General features: G+C 48.3%; 1 protein-coding gene across 2 annotated transcripts in view; it reads left to right on the forward strand.

Moving 5' to 3' along the window:
- SCARA5 (scavenger receptor class A member 5) overlaps nt 1-27,299 on the forward strand; it is a 106,517-nt gene that overhangs the window by 19,770 nt on the left and 59,448 nt on the right. For both annotated transcript variants that reach the window (XM_083494588.1, XM_083494589.1), the window contains exon 3: nt 8,929-9,057. In XM_083494588.1, coding sequence (XP_083350714.1) covers nt 8,929-9,057 — 129 coding nt within the window. The remainder of the gene's footprint in view (nt 1-8,928; nt 9,058-27,299) is intronic.

Here is a 27,299-nt window from a genome sequence, read left to right on the forward strand (position 1 = left end):
CCATCTGGCTGGGCTTCCCCAGCCACTCTTCCAACAACATATTAAAATACCGTAATGTATCATAAATTAAAAGCTTTCCTAAACAGGGCTGCCTTCAGAGCCAGTGTGGTATAGTGGTTAAGAGCGGTAGTCTCGTAATCTGGGGAACCGGGTTCGCGTCTCTGCTCCTCCACATGCAGCTGCTGGGTGACCTTGGGCCAGTCACACTTCTTTGAAGTCTCTCATCAGCCCCACTCACCTCACAGAGTGTTGTGGGGGAGGAAGGGAAAGGAGAATGTTAGCCGCTTTGAGACTCCTGAAAGGGAGTGAAAGGCGGGATATCAAATCCAAACTCCTCCTCCTCCTCCTCCTCTTCTTCTTCTTCTTCTTCTTCTTCTTCTTCTTCTTCTTCTTCTTCTTCTTCTTCTTAAAAGTCTGGTAGTTGTTGTTCTCTTTGACATCTGAAGGGAGGACATTCCACAGGGCGGGTGCCACCACCGAGAAGGCCCTCTGCCTGGTTCCCTGTAACTTGGCTTCTCGCAGCGAGGGAATTGCCAGAAGGCCCTCGGTGCTGGACCTCAGTGTCCAGGTAGAACGATGGGGGTGGAGACGCTCCTTCAGGTATACTGGACCAAGGCCATTTAGGGCTTTAAAGGTCAGCACCAACACTTTGAATTGTGCTCGGAAACGTACTGGGAGCCAATGTAGGTCTTTCAATGGCTTCACATTACAAGGAAGGAGACTCTGACCAAACACTAGGAAGAACCACCAGGCGGCAATTGCTGTTCAACAGTGGATCAGTCTCCCACAGACTTTCTTACTTGGAGGTTTTCAACCGAGCTTGGGTAGCCATCTGTTGGATAGTCTTGAACTGAGATTCCTGCATTGAAAGAGACTAGATTACTCTTAGGGTCCCTTCAAACTCTGGAATGATTCTTATTATTCATCTATTTCAGCCATTGCCAGCTATCTCCATTCAAAAGGAAAAAATTCCTTCCAGTAGCACCTTAAAGACCAACTAAGTTAGTTCTTGGTATGAGCTTTCGTGTGCATGCACACTTCTTCAGATACACTGAAACAGAAGTTGCCAGATCCTTCTATATAGTGAGAAGGTGGGGAGGGGTATTACTCAGAAGGGTGGTGGGAATGGGTGATTGGCAGATAGCTGAGATGAGCCTGTTGACGACTCATCTCAGACTCATCTCATTGACAGGCTCATCTCAGCTATCTGCCAATCACCCATTCCCACCACCCTTCTGAGTAATACCCCTCCCCACCTTCTCACTATATAGAAGGATCTGGCAACTTCTGTTTCAGTGTATCTGAAGAAGTGTGCATGCACACGAAAGCTCATACCAAGAACTAACTTAGTTGGTCTTTAAGGTGCTACTGGAAGGAATTTTTTTATTTTGACTATGGCAGACCAACACGGCTACCTATCTGTAACTGGATCCATTCAAAAGGGAACAGCATGTTTGTTAGGAAGGAGGTTATTTTTCTACTCCCTCTACATGGGGCTGCCCTTGAGACTGACCCAGAAACTCCAGCGGGTGCAGAATGCTGCAGCGAGACTCCTTACGGGGTCCTCGCCATGGGATCACATTCACCACCAGCTGCACTGGCTCCCGGTGGAGTACAGGATCAGGTTTAAGGTGCTGGTTTTGACCTTTAAAGCCCTATACGGCCTAGGACCCTCGTACCTATGGGACCGCCTCTCCTGGTATGTCCCACGGAGGACCTTACGGTCTTCAAACAAAAAAACCTTGGAGGTCCTGGGCCACAGGGAGGTTAGGCTGGCCTCAACCAGAGCCAGGGCTTTCTCAGCTGTGGCCCCGATCTGGTGGAACGCTCTGTCACAAGAGACTAGGGCCCTGCGGGAATTGACATCTTTCCGCAGGGCCTGCAAGACGGAGCTGTTCCACCTGGCCTTTGGTCAGGGTGCAGTCTGACCCCCTCCTTCTGTGATCCTCATAGAACTCTAGCCCAATGGTTGCCATTAATTTGATTCTGAATTGATTTTATAATGAATTGATTTTAGAATGCTGTATTATTTTACTGTTACAGATAGGTAGCCATGTTGGTCTGCCATAGTCAAAATAAAAAAATTCCTTCCAGTGGCACCTTAAAGACCAACTAAGTTAGTTCTTGGTATGAGCTTTCGTGTGCATGCACACTTCTTCAGATACACATCTGAAGAAGTGTGTATCTGAAGAAGTGTGCATGCACACGAAAGCTCATACCAAGAACTAACTTAGTTGGTCTTTAAGGTGCCACTGGAAGGATTTTTTTTATTTTACTGTTGTTAGCCACCCTGAGCCCGGCTTTGGCTGGGGAGGGTGGGATATAAATGAATTGTTTACTATTATTATTATTATTATTTTGGTGTCATTCAGAGAGAGTCCTGCATAGAATCAAAGAAAGGTAGAGTTGGAAGGGACCCTGAGCATCATCTACTCCAACCCCCTGCAATGCAGGAATATGCAGCTGTCCCATAAAGGAACCTGCAACCTTGACATTATCTGCATCACACTCTAACCAACTGAGCCATCCAAGTTATCCTATGTGATGGCCTGGGACTTGGGCTCAGACTCGGAGCCAGAGGAGTCTCAGTCCGCACCAGATCCTTTGCCTCAGACGGCATCTGAACCAAGTCTGGGGCTTGATTCTGAAGAGTCCCAGTCTGCACAGGTTCCCCTGCAACAAGCACCAGCTGGGCCGAGTCAGGGGCCTGATCCTGCCCTGGCTCCAGATGCGGGGATGACCTCCTTGCCTCCAGCTGGGCCATCACTTACAGCTGCTCCACTACCGGTTGGGTCAGGGGAGGCTGAGGCGGCCTCTGGGTCTAGTAACCCACTGATGTCTCTTGAGCTACAGAGACTGAGGTCTGAGAGAAGGAGAGACCTGAGTACTCGCAGGAGGAGTGCTCGCCTTCAGGCGAGACAGGGAGGTGAGTCTCTGGGGGATCAGGACCAGCTGCAACCCCAACAAAGGCTGTCGGACCCCGCCCCAGGTTGCAGGGGCAACGTTGCTGTTTGCCAGAACCTGCCTGTGATCCTGTGCCTGACCTTGCCTGGTTTCCTGCCTTGTGTCCTGCCTTGGCCCTGTTGGACTGACTCCTCGTGGAACCATTGGATTCGGGACCAGACCTGGACCACGTTGCTCAGGTTAACCCCAGGCCCAGCACATCCTAAGTGCATGTACAGCTGCTGGACCATGCATCCCAATCAAGTACCTTCAGTCCATCATGGCAAACATTTTGCTTCTTGATTTTGGGTCGTTTCAATTTGATTGGTTCCCACCAATTGGCTATCTTTGCACAAACCTACCCTTTGTAATAAGGAAGAGCCCATCCTTCTAACTATCACATCCCAACACCATGGAGGAAAGATGTCGGCGATAAATGAACACAGAGCGAGTCGTTTCCGAAGCAGAATGGATCATTGCCAAACGCAACAGCCGTTGAAGCCTTGGGGTTGGTTTGTGTATTTAAAAGCGTTTGTAAACTGCTTAGTATTTTTTTAAGCCATAAAAAATAAATAAACAGCGTCATGAAAATAAAAACACAACATAAAACCAGTAAGGCAGGGAAATAAAAACCAGGAATTTGGGGAATTCAAACAAATAAAAACTGGTTTTAAGGGTCAGGGAAAGTCTGGGCAAAATGAGATGTCTTTACGAGACGTTTGAAGTCACTGATGGATGATGCTTTGTGTATGGCAGAGAGAAGGGCCTTCCAGAGTCCATGGGGCAATGGCCGAAAATGTCCATTTTGGGGTCCACTGCCGGTGATCTTCTGTAGGGTGCAGAATAATTATGAGCAGGTGACCTAAGTGATCATACAGGTGTGTACAGGGGCAGGCAGTCTTTCAGGTAACATGGTCCCAAGTTGCTCAGGACCTTGGGTGTCAATAAGGACATCTTCTTTGACGATCCCTCGTAGCCGAGCAAGATTGTCTTCCATAAACACGGTCTTAATTATGAGTCCCTAAGTGACTGTGGAGGCGAGATGAGTGCCGCAACCCCAGAGTCGTCTGCGACTGGACCTAATGGTCAGGGGTCCCTTTACCTTTACCTTTAAACAATAAGTGGAAAAGGTTGGGGGTCATTTTGCAGGGGCTTTCTGCAAAACTGCCCAGCCAGTCGCAGTTCTCTAATACACTGGAAAGCCCTTTTGCAAACCCTACCAGGGACCGACTTGCTACCCCACAGGCAGCGCGGAGGAGGGGGCTGTTTCTCTGCCCATTTCCAAACCCACCTCTCCAGCTGCTGTTCTGGCTTCCTGGCAAGAGCTGGGAGATTCTCCCAGAGGGCAAATTTTCACCTCATTTGGCAACCTCTGGACTCAGGTTCTTCTCCCAACTTAGTTACTGCTGCCTGTTTGTCAAAACACCACCTGGGTCTACTGCTGTTCTGCAGCCACCTATGTGCTGAGCCACAGAGCAAAGTCCATGGGAGGGGGTCTCCTTGCCCACCCCTGTACAGCTCTTTCCTCCATTGACATGATGTCCCAGCAACCAGAATGAGAGCAAGCGCCTTTTCTATAAGGCTTCAACCTGCTTATCCCCAATGGGGAGTCCAGCTGCGATCTGCAAACCCCTTCTGCAGCAAGTAGCTCATATTCCGAATCTGTAGATATTAAAACTCGCAAAAAAATAATAATGACCTCATAGTTTAGGGGGATATTAGGAACTAAATTATGTTCGCCGATGACAAGTGCTGGAAATTGAGCTTTGCTCCTGGGGAATGGCAGTTTGGTTGCTACTAAACGAAGCTGAGAAGTTGTGCAACTTCTATCACAGGGCTGGGCAGATTTGGCTTGGGGGGGTCCCACCCCCCTCCTGAACCCTGAAATTTGCCGGCCAAATTTACTCAGGTGCATAAGTCGTACAGGGCAGTACTTAACGAAATAGTTGCATGAGCAGAAAGACTTCTGATTGCACAAGGGGACCTCTCCTCCTCTTCCTCCCATTCACACCTCACCCGCCAAATCTGTTCCAGAAGGTTGGGTAAGACCCAGAACAGATTTAGGGGGTGAAGAAGAAGAAGAAGAAGAAGAAGAAGAAGAAGAAGAAGAAGAAGAGAGGGGGAAACCTTCTGTTGGAAATGGAAGTGAGAGCTGGACCATAAAGAAGGCTGGTCGCCGAAGAATGGATGCTTTTGAATTCTGGTGCTGGAGGAGACTCTTGAGAGTCCCATGGACTGCAAGAAGATCCAACCTCTCCATTCTGAAGGAAACCAGCCCTGAGTGCTCACTGGAAGGACAGATCCTGAAGCTGAGGCTCCAAGACTTGGGCCACCTCATGAGAAGAGAAGACTCCCTGGAAAAGACCCTGATGTTGGGAAAGATGGAGGGCACAAGGAGAAGGGGACGACAGAGGACGAGATGGTTGGATAGTCTTCTCGAAGCTACCAGCATGAGTTTGACCAAACTGCGGGAGGCAGTGGAAGACAGGAGGGCCTGGCGTGCTCTGGTCCAGGGAGTCACGAAGAGTCGGACACGACTAAACGACTAAAGAACAAACAACAATATGTATGTGCTTTATATGTTAATAAAATTTAATTTTTATTTTAAAAAGGAATAGTCTCTGATTGCTTGGGGAGAAGCCTAGAGAAGAGGGGACTTGGGCAGCTGTGGGACCTTCAGTCTCTGCAACTGCTTCATGGGGGCAAGAGCTACCAGCAATGAATTGCTGTTCACATTAGGCCTGACACTCTTAGAATCATAGAATCATAGAGTTGGAAGAGACCACAAGGGCCATCGAGTCCAACCCCCTGCCAAGCAGGAAACACCATCAGAGCACTCCTGACATATGGTTGTCAAGCCTCTGCTTAAAGACCTCCAAAGTAGGAGACTCCACCACACTCCTTGGCAGCAAATTCCACTGTCGAACAGCTCTTACTGTCAGGAAGTTCTTCCTAATGTTTAGGTGGAATCTTCTTTCTTGTAGTTTGGATCCATTGCTCCGTGTCCGCTTCTCTGGAGCAGCAGAAAACAACCTTTCTCCCTCCTCTATGTGACATCCTTTTCTATATTTGAACATGGCTATCATATCACCCCTTAACCTCCTCTTCTCCAGGCTAAACATGCCCAGCTCCTTTAGCCGTTCCTCATAAGGCATCGTTTCCAGGCCTTTGACCATTTTGGTTGCCCTCCTCTGGACACGTTCCACTTTGTCAGTGTCCTTCTTGAATTGTGGTGCCCAGAACTGGACACAGTACTCCAGGTGAGGTCTGACCAGAGCAGAATACAGTGGCACTATTACTTCCCTTGATCTAGATGCTATACTCCTATTGATGCAGCCCAGAATTGCATTGGCTTTTTCTTGTGCAGACTCTGTTTTTGCTCTTAAAGAGGGAACTCCAACTCTCAACGGTGTGTTTGCTAACACCAAGGCAGGTGGGGCAGTGCCCTGCAAAACCCCAGTGGGCCAGCCTTCTCTAGAGCTGCATTCTCAGCGCATCTCATAGAACGTAGAGCTGGAGGGGACCCCAAAGGTCCTCTAGTCCAACCCCTGCAAAGCAGGAGCCACAGCTAAAGGAGCCTTGTCAGGTGGCCATCTGACCTGTCTGAAAACCTCCAAGAAAGGAGGGTCCAGCAACCTGCTTTTCCTCCAAGACTGACAGACGGAAACTTGACCCGCAGGCCACCCAGAGAGCTTCATGGCTGAGGGAGGATTTGAACCCGTGTCTCCCAAGTCCTAATCCCAGCCCTCTAGCCACTACACCAAGCTGGCAAATCCCTCTCCAGGATGAATCTGCAAAGTTACTACATTGCAGAAAATTGCTTGCAACATCCTTCGGAGCTGCAAATGTCTCAAAATTATTATTTGCGAACCTCTTCTTTGGGGGCTTGGATGTCCTTGCAAGCCGTTCCAAGCTCATCTCTCCTTTCTTTATTTTATTCCCTGGCTATTTTTAAAGTTGATGTTGCCCCAGAGTCGCATTCTAAGGCAAGTCTTGGCTCAGGAGCTCAGCATGAGATTCTTCCTTTTGGCAAATTAAATTGTGAGAAATTCCTCCGGCCAGATTTTATTTTTTTACTCTTGGGGTGTGTGTTTGTTTTGCAAGAGTTCTTGTTGAACGCTCTTCCTTGTGAGCAAATTTCTTCTTCTTTCTGCCTCAGCCTGAGGGTCTAGACCCCTGGTTCCTCACACGCCTCACAGGTGGGAATTAGATTTTTAAGGAGGGAAATTTGAATATGAGTTAGACCATGGGTAGGCAACCTAAGGCCCGGGGGCCGGATCCGGCCCAATCACCTTCTAAATCCGGCCTGCAGACAGTCCGGGAATCAGCATGTTTTTACACGAGTAGAATGTGTCCTTTTATTTAAAATGCATCTCTGGGTTACAGTGGTGCCTCGCAAGACGAAAAGAATCCATTCTGTGATTCTCTTCGTCTAGCGGTTTTTTCGTCTTGCGAAGCAAGCCCATTGACGGATTAGCGGATTAGCGCTATTAGCGGCTTTTAGCGGCTTATTGGCTTATCGGATCAGCTGATAAGCGGCTTAGCAGTTTAGAAAAAGGGGGGAGGGGGAAAAACCCGCAGGAACTCGCAAGACATTTTCGTCTTGCAAAGCAAGCCCATAGGAGATTCGTTTTGCGAAGCACCTCCAAAACAGAAAACTCTTTCGACTAGCGAGTTTTCCGTCTTGCGAGGCATTCGTCTTGTGGGGCACCACTGTATTTGTGGGGCATAGGAATTTGTTCATTATTACTTTTTTCCAAAATATAGTCCGGCCCCCCACAAGGTCTGAGGGACAGTGGGCTGGCCCCCTGCTGAAAAAGTTTGCTGACCCCTGAGTTAGACAAAGTTAATGGCCTTTTGGCTTCCTCCATGTGAATAGACGTTCACTTTTTGAATAATAAGAATTATATGTCACGGGGTGGAGGGGCTTCAGGATTTTAGAGATACTTAGTGGGGCATGGTCAAAAAAAGGTTGGGAACCACTAATATAGACCTTTCTCCCATCACCCCCAGCAAGTACAGCCAGCCCCCCCCCCAACTCAACCCCAACACCCTACAGTCAAAAAAAGCTGCAGTCTGCCAAGTTGGGAAAAGGTGAGTCGAAGTACCAACATCCAGAGACATCTTGTGTCCTGGCTCTCCCTGGGTGAAGAATTCAAATTCGGGTTTCATTTCCTTTTCGGGGGTTGCAATAGATGAATGTTGTAGACCCTTCCCAAATCTATGTTTCTGCCTAAACTTGCAGGGGTCAGCAAACTTTTCAGCAGGGGGCCGGTCCACTGTCCCTCAGACCTTGTGGGGGGCCGGACTATATTTTGAAAAAAATAATAAACAAATTCCTATGCCCTACAAATAACCCAGAGGTGCATTTTACATAAAAGGACACATTCTGCTCATGTAAAAACACACTGATTCCCGGACCGTCCACAGTCCGGATTTAGAAGGCGATTGGGCCAGATCCAGCCCCCGGGCCTTAGTTTGCCTACCCCTGGCCTAAAGCAGGGGTCAGCAACCATTTTCAGCTGTGGGCCCGTCCACCGTCCCTCAGACCATGTGGGGGGCCAGACTATATTGTTATGTACTGAAGTTCTCACCCTGGGCCAGCAAGGGGGACACTGTAGATAGTTATGCAAATAAGGGATCGAAAGTGATGTTCAGTGATTGGATAGTTTTAGAAAATTGTTACAGTTGCGTTGTACTGGAGCTATATATAAACAGGCTGACTGAACCCTTCAGTTCTGTTCTGTTCTGGCCTCTGAATAAACAAGAGCTGTTTGAAGAATCACTGTGTCGTCTGACAACTTAACATATATATATATATATATATATATATATATATATATATATATATATATATATATTGGGGGGGGGAGAAAAGAACGAATTCCTATGCCCCACAAAAAAACAGAGATGCATTTTAAATAAAAGGACACTGGGGCGAAGCAGCCTGCCTCCACCTGACCAGCCCTTTCCTTGCTCTTACAGGTCCGGGGAGCAGGAAGAGGCCATCGGGACCCTGTGGGCACCTGGGGTCCCTGGCTGCTCTCAAATACGCCGTGGTTGGGCTCTACCTGTTGGTCTTCCTGATCCTCGTCGGCGTTTTCATCCTCGCAGGTAAGGACCACTGGGGGGGGGAATACCCCACCACCTTTTTGCAGGTAAAAACAGCAAGAAGTTGCTGGTAGGAATTTAGGGAGCCGCTTTGTACTGTGAGTCTGAACACTGGTCTATCTAACCCAATAGTGCCTGCACGGACTGGCAGCAGCTACATTTATTTATTTATTTATTTATTTATTGCATGACTCTTGTGCACCAACCAGAGGGTTGGTGGTTTGAGTCCAGCCAGGGATGGCTGTGGACAGGAATCCTGCATTTCAGGGGGTTGGCTAAATGAGTCTTTTTTTTCACTTTTATTTTATTTTTTATTGGTTTTGCACATATTACGTTACAATACAGATGTACCAAAGCCAACTTCATTTCCTCCCCATCCCCCCATAAATTTACATTTCTATTTCCTCAGTCCATCATATTATTCTTTTCTCCTTCCTCCCACTTCCCTCCGCCCCCACTCGATTTCCCCCACATTATACAATTTACAATAATCTTTGCATTCTACAATCTTCTCAAATCATCTATATATTCTCATTATCTTTCCTTGCTAATTTTTCTTCCATCCAGTACTTCACATTTTAATCTAGGCATATTAGTGTATCTTTTTTTGGAGCAATATTTTGCCATGTATTCATCAAAACATTTCCACTCCTTTTTAAATTTTTGATTCGACCGGTTTCTTATTATAGCAGTTAATTTTGCCAAGATTAAATATTCATTTAGTTCACAAATCCATTCCTCCTTTGTGGGAATAGTTTGTGACTTCCACCTAGCAGCAATCACTATTCTAGCAGCTGTACTTGCATATAGAAAAATTCATTCCCCCCCCCCCCCCGTGGTATATCTTCGTCTATCAATCAAATGGACTCTTCCCATAGGGTCCCTTCCATTTCTACAATTTTGTGAATCTAAGTGTTATGTACTGAGTTGAATAGGATCCAAAAGGCAGCAGTCTGATTGGTCCTAGAACAATAGGATTTAGAATGCAGCAGTCTGATTGGTCCTAGAACAATAGGGGCCAGAATGCAGCAGTCTGATTGGTCCACAGGAGCCACCCAATCCAGCTCCAGGTGGAAGTGAATCTGCAACCTGATTGGAGTACAGGTGAATCCCGGAATTAGCCAATCACGTGGGGCCCATTGTGTAAATAATGTATATAAGGCAGACATTCTGGGGGAACTTCCATTCCTCCTCCTCACCACTAAGAGCTGGATAAAGAGCCTGAAATCTACTCTCGACTCTGAGAATATTTCACTAAGTGTGCACAAAGCCAGTGCTACATCTTCCTAGATCTCTGGCTCTGCTGTTTCCCCCCTGGCCAAGATCCACCTTCTTGTGGGTTTGCAAATGCCACCTCCTGGCCTTTTGGGTGTATCCATGGGAAGACGAAGGCATACAGCAAACACTCAGTGAGTAATCCTTGGCCGGGGGCAGACGTGTCAAACCCAATCCTCTGCATAATGAGCCGAGCGAGGTTTAGTGGGTGGCCGCGAAGAATCCCAGGGAGACTTTGGGCTCTGTCTCTGGGTTTGTGGGTTGGGCAGAGGCCACCGGAGCACGTTCCCAGAATGTCTGCTCGGCTTATGCTGAGTGATTGCTTCTCCTCTGGGACGACAGATCATGGCACCAGAACGTCCAAAAGACTGAAGGCTGTAGGGGAGCCAAGCTGGGACTATCCACCCACACAGACCCAGGCTGTGTTTCTCTCCTGATGTCTTTCTCCAAAGGCTCTTTCCGAGAGAGACACAGTTGGGTTTGGCTCGTTGTGTTGGAGCAGCAGTGGTCAACGCGTTGGCAAGTGTGACACCAAGGAGAGCTCAGATTGTATATCCAGAGTACACCAATAGTGCCATAGAATCGCTGAGTTGGAAGGGACCCCCAAAGGTCATCCATTCCAGCCCCCTGCAACGCTGGAATCTCGACTAAAAGCATCCATGACAAGTGGCCCTCCAACCTCTGCTTAAAAACCTCCAAGGAAGGAAAGTCCAAAACCTCCTGAGTGTGATGGCCTGGGACTTGGACTCATAGCCAGAGCCGGAGGAGTCTCAGTCCACACTGGATCCTGTGCCTCAGACGGCATCTGAACCAAGTCTGGGGCCTGATCCTGAAGAGTCCCAGTCTGCACAGGTTCCCCTGCAACAAGCACCAGCTGGGCCGAGTCAGGGGCCTGAGCCTGCCCTGGCTCCAGATGCGGGGATTCCCTCGTTGCCTCCAGCTGGGCCATCACTTACAGCTGCTCCACTACTGGTTGGGTCAGGGGAGGCTGAGGCGGCCTCTGGGTCTAGTAACCCACCGACGTCTCCAGAGCTGCAGAGACTGAGGTCTGAGAGAAGGAGAGACCTGAGTGCTCGCCTTCGAGCGAGACAGGGAGGTGAGTGGCTGGGGGATCAGGACCAGCCATTACCCCGACAGAGATAAAAGGCTGTCGGACCCCGCCCCAGGTTGCGGGAGCAACATTACTGTTTGCCAGAACCTGCCTGTGATCCTGTGTGTGACCTTGCCTGGTTTCCTGCCTCGTGTCCTGCCTTGGCCCTGTTGGACTGACTCCTCACGGAACCCTTGGATTCGGGACCGGACCTGGACCATGTTACTCGGGTTAACCCCGGGCCCAGAACATTGAAGGAGTCCGTTCCACTGTCCAAAAGCTCTTGCTGTCAGAAAGATCTTCCTAATGTTTACTTGCAATCTCCATTCTTGTAACTTGTCAAGTCATTGGCTCGGGTCCTACCCTCCAGAGCAGGAGAAAACAAGCTTGCTCCATCTTCCATGTGATAGCCCTTGAGATATTTGAAGATGGCTCTCCAATCTCCTCTCAGTCTCCTCTTTTCCAGGCTGAACATACCCAACTCCTTCAACAATTCCTCATCAGGCTTAGTTTCCAGACCCTTGAGGTCTCCCTCCTCTGCACACCTTCCAACTTGTCAACACCCTCCTTAAATTGTGGTGCCCAGAGCTGGACACAGTATTCCAGGTGTGGTCTGACCAAGGCAGAATAGAGTGGGACTATGACTTCCCTTGAACTGGACACTCGACTTCTGTTGATGCAGCGTTGAATAGCATTCACCTTTTTTGCTGCTGCATCACACTGTTGACTGGTGCTCAGTTTGTGGTCCACCAAGACCCCTAGATCCTTTTCGCATGCACTGCTAGTCTTATATTTGCACAGGTGGTTATTCCTGCCTGTAGAACCTATCATTTGAAAGGTGATACTGTAGAATAAAGCTGGACCTTCAAGAAGGCTGATCGCCGAAGAATTGATGCTTTTGAATTCTGGCGCTGGAGGAGACTCTTGAGAGTCCCATGGACTGCAAGAAGATCAAACTTCTCCATTCGGAAGGAAATCAGCCCTGAGTGGTCACTGGAAGGACAGATCCTGAAGCTGAGGCTCCAAGACTTTGGCCACCTCATGAGAAGACTCCCTGGAAAAGACCCTGATGTTGGGAAAGATGGAGGGCACAAGGAGAAGGGGACGACAGAGGACGAGATGGTGGGACAGTGTTCTCGAAGCTGCCATCATGAGCTTGACCAAACTGCGGCAGGCAGTGGAAGACAGAAGTGCCTGGCGTGCTCTGGTCCAGGGGGTCACGAAGAGTCGGACACGACTAAACGACTAAACAACAACAAGAAGTATGCAGACGACCAAAAATAGCTTTAGCATATTGTTACGGAAATTAGGGAGGGGGCACACATCTTTAAAGTTGTAAAATGTTCCAAATAGTATGTGTAAACTAAACAACAACAACAAGCTGGTAAGGCCGGTGTCCCCTGTCTTATATTTGCACAGGTGGTTATTCCTGCCTGTAGAACCTATCATTTGAAAGGTAATACAATAGTCATCTTCAAATATCTGAAGGGCTGTTCCATGGAAGGTTGAGCCAGCTTGTTTGATTCTGCTATGGAGGGCAAGACCCTCAAGTTTCAAGAAAGGAGATTCCAGACTAAACATCAAGAATAACTTTCTGATGGTCAGATTTGTTTGACGTTGGAATGGACTCCTCAGAAGGTTGTGGCCTCTTCATCATTGGAAACTTCTGAGAACCTCCATTAGAGTCCCTTCCAGCTGTCCAATTCCATGAGTCTAAGATTTCACGTGTGGCCTTGCCGCACTCCAAAGCCCCTTTTGCCACATCTGATTCCGATCAGAACAAAGAAGGCATTTTATTTCCAAGGAGGGGCTGTCATAATGTCAAATGTTTGTTAATTTTTCTCTGAATGGGCGGGGAGAAAACATGGCAATTGTTATGATGGATGGACGGATCCGGGACTCTTGTCCTTGCAGAAGGTGGTTGGGGGGATCATGTATGCTGACATCTGCCTTCCCACCCACGGTAGAAATCTTTCTCCCTGGGTGGAGGATGAAATTGAAATGTGCCTGGAATCTAAAGCTCCACAATTCCTAGAGGAAGAACAGGGTGATGAATCACTGGCTAATTAGGCTGACCTTATTTTGGCTGGGTAGTTAAATCTGCAGTGTTAACAGCGGAGATCTCTTAGCAGCGACGCCTCTCGCCTCTGAGTCCATCAACTTTACTCCGACGCTCGGGTTGCTGTGAAGGTGCCAAATCTTTTAACTGCCTGCAGAGATGAATGATGGGAGGGCTCGCTGGACCAGTGATGGCTACATTTTCATTCCACCGATGGAAGCAGTGATGCCTCCGAATGCCAGTTCCCGGGACAAGTGAGGACAGAGGTGTTGCTCTCAGGTCCGGCTTGCCAGCTTCTCCCATCTGGTCGGCCACTATGAGATCAGGATGCTGCCTGAGATCTGGCCCCTTTGGCCTGGTCCATCTGCAGGGGGTGAGGTCTTCAGAACTTCCAATGGAGCCTCCAGGTTCAGAGGCAGTCTACCTGCATTCCTATGCTGTTCAAGGAGTTTAGCAACTGTGAGAACAGGATGCTGGACCACATGGGCCTGATCCAGCCACAGGGCTCGGTGAGGAGGGAAGGGACCTAGGAGCCTTCATATGCAAGGAGCAAATATAGGTCCTCTTTGTTCAGGAGCAGTATGGGCTCCTCCACACTTACACCTTTTCATAGAATTGTAGAGTTGGAAGGGACCTCAGGGGACATCTAGTCCAACCCCCTGCAATGCAAGAATCCTGCCCATAGCTGTTCCTAGTTGGATAGAATCATAGAATTATAGAGTTGGAATAGACCACAAGGGCCATCGAGTCCAACCCCCTGCCAAGCAGGAAACACCATCAGAGCACTCCTGACATATGGTTGTCAAGCCTCTGCTTAAAGACCTCCAAAGTAGGAGACTCCACCACACTCCTTGGCAGCAAATTCCACTGTCGAACAGCTCTTACTGTCAGGAAGTTCTTCCTAATGTTTAGGTGGAATCTTCTTTCTTGTAGTTTGGATCCATTGCTCCGTGTCCGCTTCTCTGGAACAGCAGAAAACAACCTTTCTCGGACTCGGACCATGAACCTTCTGGTTAACAGCCAGACACACTGACCCATTTATATGCTAATAGTAACACATTGAACCTTAACTCCATAAAGATCAGGCAACCTTCCAGTCTTCCGGTTTAGGGAACCACCCACTCACAGTGCCTTAGTCTTATCTGGATTGAGTTTCAGTTTGTTGGCTCTCATCCAGTCCATTACCGAGGCAAGACACTGGGCCAGCACCGCCACTGCCCCACCTGCAGATGTAGAGAAATAGAGATGAGTGCCGTCAGAATACTGCTGACAGCTTACCAGCGGTTTCATGTCTTCTTCTTCTTCTTTGGCGATCACTCATAGCCAAGTAAGATTGTCTTCCATAAACACAGTTTAACAATGAGTCCGTAAGTGATTGCGGAGGCCAATTCTGGATCCACACATCTTTCCACAGTGGGGACATAGGTTTCCAGGTGGGAGTTGATCACAATGTGGATTTGCCAAGTGTGCCTCCCTCTTAGCACATTTCTCCCTTGCATCCTGAGTTCTAGTGTCTTCAAAGCCCATGACACCTTTGGTAAAGGCTGTTCTCCAATTGGAGCACTCACAGGCAAGTGTTTCCCAATTGCTGGTGTTTATACTACATTTTTTTAGATTTGCCTTGAGACAGTCTTTAAACCTCTTTTGTTGACCACCAGCATTACACATTCCATTTTTAAGTTCAGAATAGAGTAGTTGCTTTGGAAGACGATCATCAGGCATCCGAACAACATGACCAGTCCAATGAAGAATCATTGTTTTGACACTGGTGATCTTTGCTTCTTCCAGTCCCCTGGCATTAGTTTGACTGTCTTCCCAAGTGATGTGTAAAATTTTTCATAGACACCATTGATGGAAGCTTTCAAGGAGTTGTAGATGGCGTTTATAAGTGGTCCATGTTTCACAAGCATGCCATATGGTTGGAAGTACATTAGCTTTTTAAACAAGCATTTTGGTTTCCCTGTGAATGTCCCCGTCCTCAAACACTCTGCACTTCAGTCGGGAGAAAGTTGCACTCTAAACAACGTAGGGGATGAGATTGAGCCCTGAGGAACCCCACATTGAAGGCTCCATCATGCCAAAGACCACTCCCCAAGCATCTCCCTCTGGAAATGACCATCCAATTTGGACCAGGACCACTGCAAAGCAGCACCATCCACCCCCAAGTTGGACAGTCGCTCCAGATGGATGTGACGATCAATGATATCAAAAGCAGCTGAGAGGTCAAGGTGAATGAACAAGGACAAAATTCTCCTGTCTCTCTCCCGACAGAGGTCAGCGTACGGGGCCACCAAGGCAGATTCTGTGCCAAAATTCCTGTGATTCACCCGTAACCTTGCAAAACAGGAAGCTGAAGATCTGTGATTTATGCTGCTTGGAACCAGGCGATTTTTTAATATCCTCTGCCTGCTAGGGGCTTGAGAGCGGCTCTCAGCTGTGGCGATGGAGCACATTTAACAGCTCTTGCCTAATCCAATGACACTCCAGGCTAAAAAAACCCTCCGGCCGGGAAGGAAAGGGCAGCTGGCGAAAGCCCAAGAAACATGAAATGTCTCCCATAGTGATTCAGAGACCGATTTATTGGGACCGTGTGGTTTGACCCTCCGAAGATAACACAGGCTGCATAGCTTAGGCCGGCTGGACTCAAAACCACTCTTGACAGGCAGCCAGGAGAGAGTTGCAACAGGCTGTCGACTGAAGAAGAACGAGCCACCTGCCCCGAGGAGCTTACATATGTGACCCAGAACCATGAGAAAATATTGAGCAGGGCTGCTGGGGTTCTCCGCCGAAGCAAAACAAAACTCTGCGAGAAATCTGAAATATGCAAGTTTAATCAGTTGAAACGTGGATGCATTTGGATTGCAGGCAGATAGCCACAAAGAGATGTACACTCCGTGAGTTCTTTGTGGGATTGTCCCAAATTTCGATTTAAATGCTACGTCCTGTACTGATATAGTTTTGTCCTGTATAGTGGTATCTCGGGTTAAGAACTTAATTCGTTCTGGAGGTCCGTTCTTAACCTGAAACTGTTCTTAACCTAAAGCACCACTTTAGCTAATGGGGCCTCCTGCTGCCGCTGCGCAATTTCTGTTCTCATCTTGAAGCAAAGTTTTTAACCCGAGGTACTATTTCTGGCAGCATCTTAAAAAGTTGACATCACCTTGCCAACAAAGGTCCGCATAGTAAAAGCTCTGGTTTTCCCAGTAGTGATGTAGGGAAGTGAGAGCTGGACCATCAAGAAGGCTGATCGCCAAAGAATGGATGCTTTTGAATTCTGGTGCTGGAGGAGACTCTTGAGAGTCCCATGGATTGCAAGAAGATCCAACCTCTCCATTCTGAAGGAAATCTTGAGGTATTTGAATACGGCCCTCCTATCTCCTCTCAGTCTCCTCTTTTCCAGGGTAAACATTGTGAAGGGAACCTGAGCTTACAGGGTTAAACAGCTCAGAGTGTACGCCCTGCCTACTGTTGGGAGGGGGGAGACTCCACGTCAGTTCCGAGTCTCTCAAGTCTTTGTTCTCACTCTCTACTTTCGCTTTTGAGGAGAGTGGACGTGTTTTCACGATGCTGTTCGACAATGGATAGTTTGCTGTAAATAAAACTGCTTTTAGCTGCTAAGATCCTGAGTGGACTTTATTTGAGCACACTGAAGCAAGCACTGGAGTTTTTGAAGCTTTCTCTTGCCGCTGCTGATCTCTGCGTTTTTGCTCAGAACCTCGGAATGTGGCCTTTGAAGTCTGGGGCCTGGCCACGAGAGCAGCCGAAGCGGGCTGGACGCCAAGAATTTATCTGATTTATCTGAGCAATAAATCAATCACATGTTATCAGGTTATGGACGTCAGTTACTGCAATTAGAGAAAGCTTTGAAGTGCTGTGTGCTGAGAAGCTGCTGTTTTTGCTGCCGGAGGCAAAAGTCCTGCTTTGAGGCTCTGCCTGGGAGAAAGCAGGGAGGCTGGCTGCAATGCTGTGTGCTGCAAAGGGACGCTGGGAGCCTCTCCGTTGAAGCTGGCTGGTACGCGTGAGTACTTCAAAGCCCCAATGGGAGCACTGGGGGAGGAGATGGCTGAGCTCCAGGACTTTTATGATGTCCCATTTGAAAAGCTCACAGCTCAGTCCTGGGATATCTGGTCAAGAAGAGTAAGGGGGTGGTTTTTGGCCACAGGGCTCTGGAGTATAGCCCAGAGGGAGCCGGCCCCACCCATGCCTGTTGCTGCTGAAGATGGCGCAGCAGATCTGGAGGCTGCTTTGCTGGAAGATAGAGAGCAGAGAATGCAAAGAGAGCTCTGCATGTTGAGAGCCAGCGTGGACGCTATGCTGTTGCCCCACCTGGAGGGCGTTGAGTCGGCTCAGGCCGCCTGGCAGGTGCTGAGGAGTCTGTGTGATAGCTCAGCAGGAGCCCAGGGCCGGGAGGAAGCCGAGAGCAGGGAGGAAGCTGAGAGCCCAGAGGGGGCTGCTCGCCATGTTCCTGAAGTTACAGCTGGGAGTAGCTGCTTTGTCTCCGAGGGGCCGTGTGATGTTGAGGCCCGCAACCAGAGTGCTGGGGAGCGTGCAGGCCCAGGCTGTGCACCCAAAGGTGGGGGTGCTGGGAACAAAGGAATGGCTGAAGAGGGAGCTGTGAGAGCTGTTGCTACGCGTCGCCGCTGTTATCGCTGTGGCTCCCCCTCCCATCTGGTGAGAGAATGTCCAGTGGAGGCACAGGAACAGCCGAAGGCCGTCTCCCGTAGCAACCAGATAAAGGGCTCTTCTTCAAAGCGTGGGAAAGGCAAGCCGAAGGCAGCTGGCAGAGACACTGAACATAAACATTTGGCAGCGTCTATGGCTACAGTCAAGAGTTGTCAACAGGATGCTGTGCTGACTTTTGTCATAGACAGTGGAGCTTCCCATCATCTAGTGCCATCTGCAGGAGTCCTAGAGAACTGCACCTCTGTAACTTCTGGGAAGACTGTCTGTTTAGCAGATGGAACTAGACACTCGCTCACACAGACTGGCTCACTGTTTTGTTCTTTCTTACAGGATTCAATCCAGGCTTATGTTGTTCCAGGACTGTCTTGCGCGTTGCTGTCTGTCAGCGCACTTCTTGCTGAGAACTACAGAGTGTGTTTTGAAGACAATAAGTGCTCTATTTCTAAGAATGGACAGCACCTAGTCAGTGTTGAATGTAAAGACAGGTTGTTTGTATTGAATGCTTCTTTTGCAGGTCCAGGTGACACGGAGGAGGCGCAAGCACAGTGTGCCAACGTTCCAGTTCATGATGCGTGTGCTCACCTCTGGCACAGACGCATGGCACACGTGTCCTGGGGGTCAGTGAAAAAGATCCCAGAGTATACGCAAGGGTGCAAAATGAAATCATGTGCTAAGTTTCTAGATTGCAGAGCTTGCAAGTCCGCAAAGGTGAAAACGTGCACATACCCTAGGTCTGAGAGGGTGACCACTAGGGCTTTTCAGTTAATTCATGCAGATTTGTCTGGGCCGATGGCTGTGACCAGTATGGGAGGAGCCAAATATGCGCTGGTTCTGATTGATGACCATACGCGCAACTCCTGGACCTTCACGATCGGACACAAAAGTGAAGCTGCACCGCTAATCAAAGACTGGATTGCGGCTGTGGAACTGCAGTTTTCCACACGGGTGCAAAACTTTCAGAGCGATCGGGGTGGGGAGTTCACCGGGTCTGCACTGCAAAGTTTCTTCCGCAAAAAGGGGATTCAACACAGGTTGACTTCTCCGCACAGTCCCCAACAGAATGGGATTGCGGAAAGACGGAACAGGACTCTAGGGGAGATGTCCGCAGCTCTTTTGTTTGATGCCGGGCTCCCACAGCGTTTTTGGGGAGAGGCTTGGCGAACGGCCAACTTTATTCTGAACAGGTCGTTCAATTCAGTGGTAGGTGACACCCCGTACTTTTTGCTGCATGGAAAGAAACCGAAAATACACTATTTTCGTGTATTCGGTTGTGAAGCGTGGGTTTTGATACCAAAAGCCAAACGCAAGAAAGGTGAACCCAAGTCCCAAAAGATGATTTTTTGTGGGTATGAGCCAGGGACCAAGGGTTGGAGGTTTGCGTATCCGTCAGGGAATCAGTCCAGGATTCTGCTCAGCAACAGTGCTGAATTCTGTGAGCAGAATGGCTGGGCAAGGATACATGGGAACCCTGACATCCTGTCAGAGAGTCTGCTTGACTCTGCTGATGAAGAAGAGGAAGAGGTTGAACCTGCTACTGTGGCTCAGAGTCCAGAGCCAGTGCAGGCAGAGGGGAGAACTTCTCCCAAGGCTGTGAAGATTGAGCAACGCAGTGCTCCATCTTCCCCCACAGGTTCGGCTGAGAAGTCCAGAAGGCGCAGTAAGTCAGAGGGGGAGCTCTCTGATGCCAAGGACGTTCTGGCTGGCCCTAGTGGGTCAGAGGGGGTTCCTGAAGTAGTGCTGCGTCGATCAGCTCGGACGACCAAGGGGAAACCTCCTGATAGGTTTGCCGTCACTAGCGTGTGGGTCGGAATGGCACAGTGTGAACCCGAGAGTTTTGAGGATGTTCAGAAACTGCCTCAGGAAGAAGCCAGAAAATGGCATGAGGCGATGCAGAAGGAGATGAACTCAATGGAGTCTTTAGGTGTGTTCTCCCTCACGAAGTTGCCGGTGGGCAAAAAGGCAGTGGGTAGCCGCTGGGTTTACCGTCTTAAGCCCACAGCGACAGGAGAACCGCAGTATAAGGCCAGATTAGTGGCGAGAGGATTCACGCAGCGCAGGGGGTTGCATTATACGGAAGTTTATGCTCCCACCTGTAGGAGTGAATCTCTACGTTTGCTCTTGGCCATCGCTGCACAAAGAGGGTTGCTGGTGCATCACTTTGATGTGGATGTTGCTTACTTGAACTCAGACCTCCAGGAGGATCTGTACATGCTTCCTCCTCCAGGGTTTGAGGGCATTGAGCAAGGTACTGTGTGGAAACTTCACAAGTCAATTTACGGCCTGAAGCAGTCGGCCAGGAATTGGAACTTGTGCCTGAATGAAGCTTTGGAGAAGCTAGGTTTCAGGAAGAGTCTTGCTGACAGTTGCCTGTTCCTTAGAGGATCAGGAGACTCACAGGAACTGGTTTTATTTTATGTTGATGACATCATCCATATTGGAAAGGCAGACAAACAGGTACAGAAGTTTGCCAAAGAGCTAGGGAAACAGTTTCAGTTTAAGAACCTGGGTGCAGTAAAGATCTACCTAGGTGTCCAGATAGCGAGAACTGAGGATGGTAGCTTCTTGCTCAGTCAGAAAGGCAAGATTGAGCAGTTGCTTGAGAAGTTCAGAATGTCCGATTGTGCAGGAGTTCGGACACCCATGGAGACGAACTTCGTGAAAGAGAGCCAGCAAGCAGAAAGTGCAGAGTTCGAGAATGCTGAGCTCTTTCAGTCAGCTCTAGGTAGTCTGTTGTATCTATCCCAATGGAGCAGACCAGACATTGCCTTTGCTACCAACCTGCTAAGTAGGGAAGCGTCAAAGCCCAGTGTGAGTGCTTGGCACGGTATCAAGCGGGTACTGCGCTACCTGCAGCATACCAAAGACTTCTGTCTTAAGCTGCCAGCTGAAGGTGAGGTGAAGCTCACATGCTATGCGGACAGTGACTGGGCGAATTTGCAGGACCGCAAGTCTGTGTCTGGATTGGTGGTAAAGTTTGGGAAGTCACTAATTGGGTGGAAGTCCCGGAAGCAAAGTCTCATTGCGCTGTCTTCTACTGAGGCTGAATTCAGTGCACTGTCAGATTTGTGCCGGGAACTAGAGTTCTATAGATGCTTGGTGCGAGAGATCTATGGAGATTGTAGCTTGCCCATCACGGTTTGGGAAGACAATCAACCTTGTTTGAAATTGGCTGAATCTGCGCAATTTAAGGCCAGAACCAAGCATCTGGACATACGTTTCCAAAATGTGTGTCAGAGTGTTCAGTCAGGTTTGATCCGGTTGAAGTATTGTGCCAGTCACAATAACTTGGCCGATGGCTTTACCAAACCTTTAAGCTTCCAGCGTCATGGGGAGTTTTGTGGTGGTTTGGAGTTGGGGGTAAGTTCTGTACATACTTTCCCCACAGTAGCGCAGGACGAGAGGGGGTGTGAAGGGAACCTGAGCTTACAGGGTTAAACAGCTCAGAGTGTACGCCCTGCCTACTGTTGGGAGGGGGGAGACTCCACGTCAGTTCCGAGTCTCTCAAGTCTTTGTTCTCACTCTCTACTTTCGCTTTTGAGGAGAGTGGACGTGTTTTCACGATGCTGTTCGACAATGGATAGTTCGCTGTAAATAAAACTGCTTTTAGCTGCTAAGATCCTGAGTGGACTTTATTTGAGCACACTGAAGCAAGCACTGGAGTTTTTGAAGCTTTCTCTTGCCGCTGCTGATCTCTGCGTTTTTGCTCAGAACCTCGGAATGTGGCCTTTGAAGTCTGGGGCCTGGCCACGAGAGCAGCCGAAGCGGGCTGGACGCCAAGAATTTATCTGATTTATCTGAGCAATAAATCAATCACATGTTATCAAACATAACCAACTCCTTCAACCGTTCCTCATAAGGCTTAGTATTCAGACCCTTGATCCTCTTGGTTGCCCACCTCCACACACTTTCCAGCTTGTCCACATCCTTTTAAACTGGGCTACCCAGAACCTTTTCAGGCTCATTGTCACATTTGGATCAATCCCTCATGATCTCACACAGGGGGAGGGAGGGAGGGAGGGAGAGAGAGAGAGAGAGAGAGAGAGAGAGAGAGAGCGCGCAGAAAGAAAGTTGCCACTTTCCCCACAGTGTCTAAATAGAATCATAGAATGGTAGAGTTGGAAGGTACCCAAAGGTCATCCAATCCACCCCCTGCAATGTTCATTTTGTATTTTTAGACTGTGGCGCTGTGGTCTAAACCACAGAGCCTAGGGCTTGCCGATCAGAAGGTCAGCAGTTCGAATCCCCACGACGGGGTGAGCTCCCGTTGCTCGTTCCCTGCTCCTGCCAACCTAGCAGTTCAAAAGCACATCAAAGTGCAAGTAGATAAATAGGTACCACTCCAGCGGGAAGGTAAACAGTGTTTCCGTGCACTGCTCTGGTTCGCCAGAAGCGGCTTAGTCATGTTGGCCACATGACCCAGAAGCTGTACGCTGGCTCCCTCGGCCAGTAAAGCGAGATGAGCGCCGCAACCCCAGAGTCGGCCACAACTGGACCTAATGGGCAGGGGTCCCTTTACCTTTACCACCCTAAGATCTTTGGATGAAGAGTGATATGCAAATTCAGGTGGTGGTGATGATGATGATGATGATGATGGAATCTCAGTTTAAAAAACTGCCGTGAATTTGGCCACTGCTAAGATCCATTCCCTCTGCTCCCAAACCCAGTAAACCTTTTTTTGCATACAGACCAGATGCAACCCTCATGGCCCAGGAACTGCCCTATGGAAGATAGTAACAGATAATTCTTGCCATTTTCCTGGAGTTCGGAACGATAAAGCCCAAACCCTCTGTTATGTTCCTGCGCCTTTCATGTTTGTTTCCATTGGAACCCCTTGATATATTTTGGACGGTCCACAAAAACACGGGATACAGTTCCATTTCCTCCTCTGCTGAGAGGCCTTTAAAAGATCTCATGAAATTAAATGCAAAATGAAACCGTACGCAGAGAAAAATCTGTGGGGCTGTCTCCTTATTAACAGAAATACAGCGAATGTTCTAGGGCCCCCTCGGGCGGGGGGGGGGGAAGAGCCACGCATCAACAGAATTTGGGAGCAAACACATGTCTTGTCAGCCTGGGTTGATGTTTTTCTACATCTGGGAGACTGAAAACATTTTGAGAGGATTAGAACACAAATCTTGGTGCACAATTCTTTCAAAACTGAACCCAACACAGGCCTGGGGGTTTGGAGAAAGGTCCCTAGTTCAGTGGCAAAGCACATCTCTGTGTGCACAACTCCCCAGATCCAGTCTGAAACAGGAAGAAAAGTTCATTTGCTCCTCATTGCAAAGCAAACTGTCCCAATTTGCGGGTTAACGCACAGGTCAGAGTACAATTCTGTTTTGGATTTCACACATTGCAATGCAGCTCTCTGCTCAAAAAGAGGCACCAAAATGCGAATTTTGGAAAGAAAGAAAGAAAGTTGATATTATGAGTACAATGGGAGTCTAAGAAGCCGGCCAGATATCAGAATGATCCCAATAAAGCTTTTCATAAACAGCTTCAAGAGATGGTCTGCATTGTCCAGCCTCCTTATTGCAGCCCATTGTATGGACACAGCAATAATATTTAGTTTAAGTGCACGGCATTTTACTGGCTGTTACATAGATCCCCATATCGGGGGAGAGCTGGTTGTGCAATGGGCTTGGCTTCGCAAAACTCTATTGATTAATTTTTAAGCCAAACTGGGTCCCGACAGTGGATCAAACTACCCCAAAGAATGCTTTCTCAAAGAAGTCTCTCCCACCTCTTTGAAAACGCAGTGTACCACTTTATAAATGGTTTTCTGCATAGCAGAACGTTTATGAATGTTAAGAAGGAGCAACTCCGAAGGAAAACCTGTCCATGCCATCCTCTTGGCTCTGATGAAGCTGGAGGCATGGGGTTTCTCTGTTGTCTCCTGCCTCCATCGTGCAGTCTGTCTCCAGCCTTTTCATCACTTGATTCATTGGGATGCTTTTCTCAATTTGGGATCATGAAATCAGAATGGTAGAGATGGAAGGGGCATCCAAGGGTTATCTAGTGCAATGCAGAAAGCCCTGCAATGCAGAAATCACCGCAAAACAGTCTCTGGCAGATCCAGCCTGTCTTTCTTGTTGTTGTTGTAGTTTAGTCGTTGAGTCGTGTCCGCCTCTTCATGACCCCCTGGACCAGAGCACGCCAGGCACTCCTGTCTTCCACTGCCTCCCGCAGTTTAGTCAGACTCATGTTTGTGGCTTCGAGAACACTGTCCCACCATCTCGTCCTCCGTCGTCCCCTTCTCCTTGTGCCCTCCATCTTTCCCAACATCAGGGTCTTTTCCAGGGAGTCTTCTCTTCTCATGAGGTGGCCAAAGTCTTGGAGCCTCAGCTTCAGGATCTGTCCTTCCAGTGAGCACTCAGGGCTGATTTCCTTCAGAATGGAGAGGTTGGATCTTCTTGCAGTCCGTGGGACTCTCAAGAGTCTTCTCCAGCACCAGAATTCAAAAGCATCCATTCTTCGGCGACCAGCGTTCTTTGTCCAAATAAATCTCTGCCACTGACTTCTAGAATAGCCTTGGTGAACAGAGTAGTGATCAGCCTTCTTTATGGTCCAGCTCTCACTTCCATACATCACTACTGGGAAAACCAGAGCTTGAACTATACAGACCTTTGTTGGCAAGGTGATATCTCTGCTTTTCAAGATGCTGTCTAGGTTTGTCATTGCTTTTCTCCCAAGAAGTGGACGTCTTTTAATTTCGTGGCTGCTGTCTGAACATTGATAGCGTTCTCCTCCATGATCTTCGACTTATATATTCCATTCATGAATTACTTCCCATAGAATCCCTTAAAATGATTTAACAATGAAAACCATTGCAGCCATTCAAAAAAGCAGCATTATTCTAATTATAAAAACAATTTCAGATTTGAGGCAGGCATTAAAAAGACACAATCGTTTTCAACCACAAAAACATGGCAGAAATGTGTTGAGCATCTGGACTTCAGAAGCAGACTCTGTTATATCCCCGCAGTCATGACGGTGCTATGATTTACATGGGCTTAAAATGCAAAACTGTACACGTATAGATTTCCTTTTCTTTCTTTCTTTTTCCAAATCAAGGTTGGCAAACTTATCTTTGCTTTAACATGCCAGGAATGTTGAAGGAGTTTTAAAGCATGGAATGCCAGCAGACTGCCAGGAGAAAAGAAAGGTTAATTGTGCAACTCACAGCTGAGGTGATATCCCGTTACACACCACCGCAGTCTCTAAGCAGTGGGAGACTCCAGGGGTTCCAGACATTTACCTAGAGTTCAGTTTCCTTGGATTGAGGGTCAGTGGAGACTGAGGTGTCTTTAGGATATATGGTTTTATTTACAAGCTGAGCATAAGGCTCAGAAGTTTATCATCCCAACAGATCTGGCTTCTGCGTTAGTCACAGTTTTGGATCCAGAACAAAGCAAGCAGGTCTCTGTGAGTCCAGCATCCAGCCTGCTTCCAGCTCTGCTAAAACCTAAAACTTGTTCTCCTATCTGGCAGGAGGAGGGGTAGAGGAATGGCCCACTCATTAGTCTGGAGAGCCCCATCACTTTGTGGTAGATCTTACAACCTTTGCCATTCTTTAGGGATGCTGATGAGGACCTTTAAGTAGCCAGCTGAGGGCATTGTCTCACAAAGAAACTTGTCTGACCACTTCAGCAATAGAACCTTCTGTAGAGAACCTTGCCAACAAAGCTCCATATAGTTAAAGCTATGGTTTTCCCAGTAGTGATGTGTGGAAGTGAGAACTGGACCATAAAGAATGGATGCTTTTGAATTCTGGTGCTGGAGGAGACCCTTGAGAGTCCCATGGACTGCAAGAAGATCAGACCTCTCCATTCTGAAGGAAACCAGCCCTGAGTGCTCACTGGAAGGACAGATCCTGAAGCTGAGGCTCCAAGACTTTGGCCACCTCATGAGAAGAGAAGACTCCCTGGAAAAGACCCTGATGTTGGGAAAGATGGAGGGCACAAGGAGAAGGGGACGGCAGAGGACGTGATGGTTGGACAGTGTTCTCGAAGCTACTAGCATGAGTTTGACCAAACTGCGGGAGGCAGTGGAAGACAGGAGGGCCTGGTGTGCTCTGGTCCAGGGCGTTACGAAGAGTCAGACACGACTAAACGACTAAACAACAAAAATTTGATTCTAACTCTCACTGGGCACAGGATCCTGAGAATCAGAAGGGAACTCTGGGCATCATCCAGGCTGACCCTCTCCAAACCCACAACAATACATTGCTGTCTAAAGACCCGACTCTCCCATCAAGACCATAAAGTTCAGAGCCTACAATTACCATGGAGGCTTCTTTTTTAAAATCAATTACAATGAAAAATCACCCTCTGGGGTTGGAATTCACACCCAGGACTCAGATGTGCAGGAGATTACATGCTGAGGGTTCAAAAAAGCAGAGGTTCTTCCCAGTGATATCAGAAGTCAAGATGAAGCTAGAAAGTCTACCAGGACTCAGCCCTACAGTGTCACTATTCCACCGGGAAGTTGACAAATCGAGGCACTGTTTTGGTGGTGCACAAAGCAAGCGCCTTCATGCTTCTGCGCTGAGCCAAGTCCTGCTCTGAAGAATTCCTGGCTGCATCTCCAGCAAGTAACTGAGCCAGGCAGATCCAACACACGCTTCGATGGATAAGAAACAAAACAAAACGCCCGTTCTTGGAAAGGGAGGCCCAGGTTGGCCTGTGAATCGTGCAGCCCTAGTAAACAGCCAAAAGCGAAGCTGCCAGCCTGAGTGAGCTCATCTGTTTTTGCCAGGGAGGAAAATGTGAGAGCAAAGGTGTTTGACCACAAGCTGAGGCAAGAGCAGGAAGAACATAAGAAAGTCATAGAATCCTAGAACTGGAGAGTTGGAAGGAATCCCAAAGGTCATCCAGTCCAGCCCCCTGCAATGCTGGAATCTCAACTAAAAGCATCCCTGACAGATGGCCATCCAATCTCTGCTTAAAGGCATCCAAGGAAGCAGAGTCAATAATAATAATAATAATAATAATAATAATAATAATAATAATAATAATAATAATTTACCGTATTTTTTGCACCATAACACTCACTTTTTTCCTCCTAGAAAGTAAGAGGAAATGTCTGTGCATGTTATGGAGGGAATGCCTATGGGTGGCGGGGGGGGGGGATCTGCTG

The sequence above is a fragment of the Podarcis liolepis genome (assembly GCF_965112155.1).
Source record: "Podarcis liolepis genome assembly, chromosome: 3".
NCBI classification, from domain to species: Eukaryota; Metazoa; Chordata; class Lepidosauria; order Squamata; family Lacertidae; genus Podarcis; species Podarcis liolepis.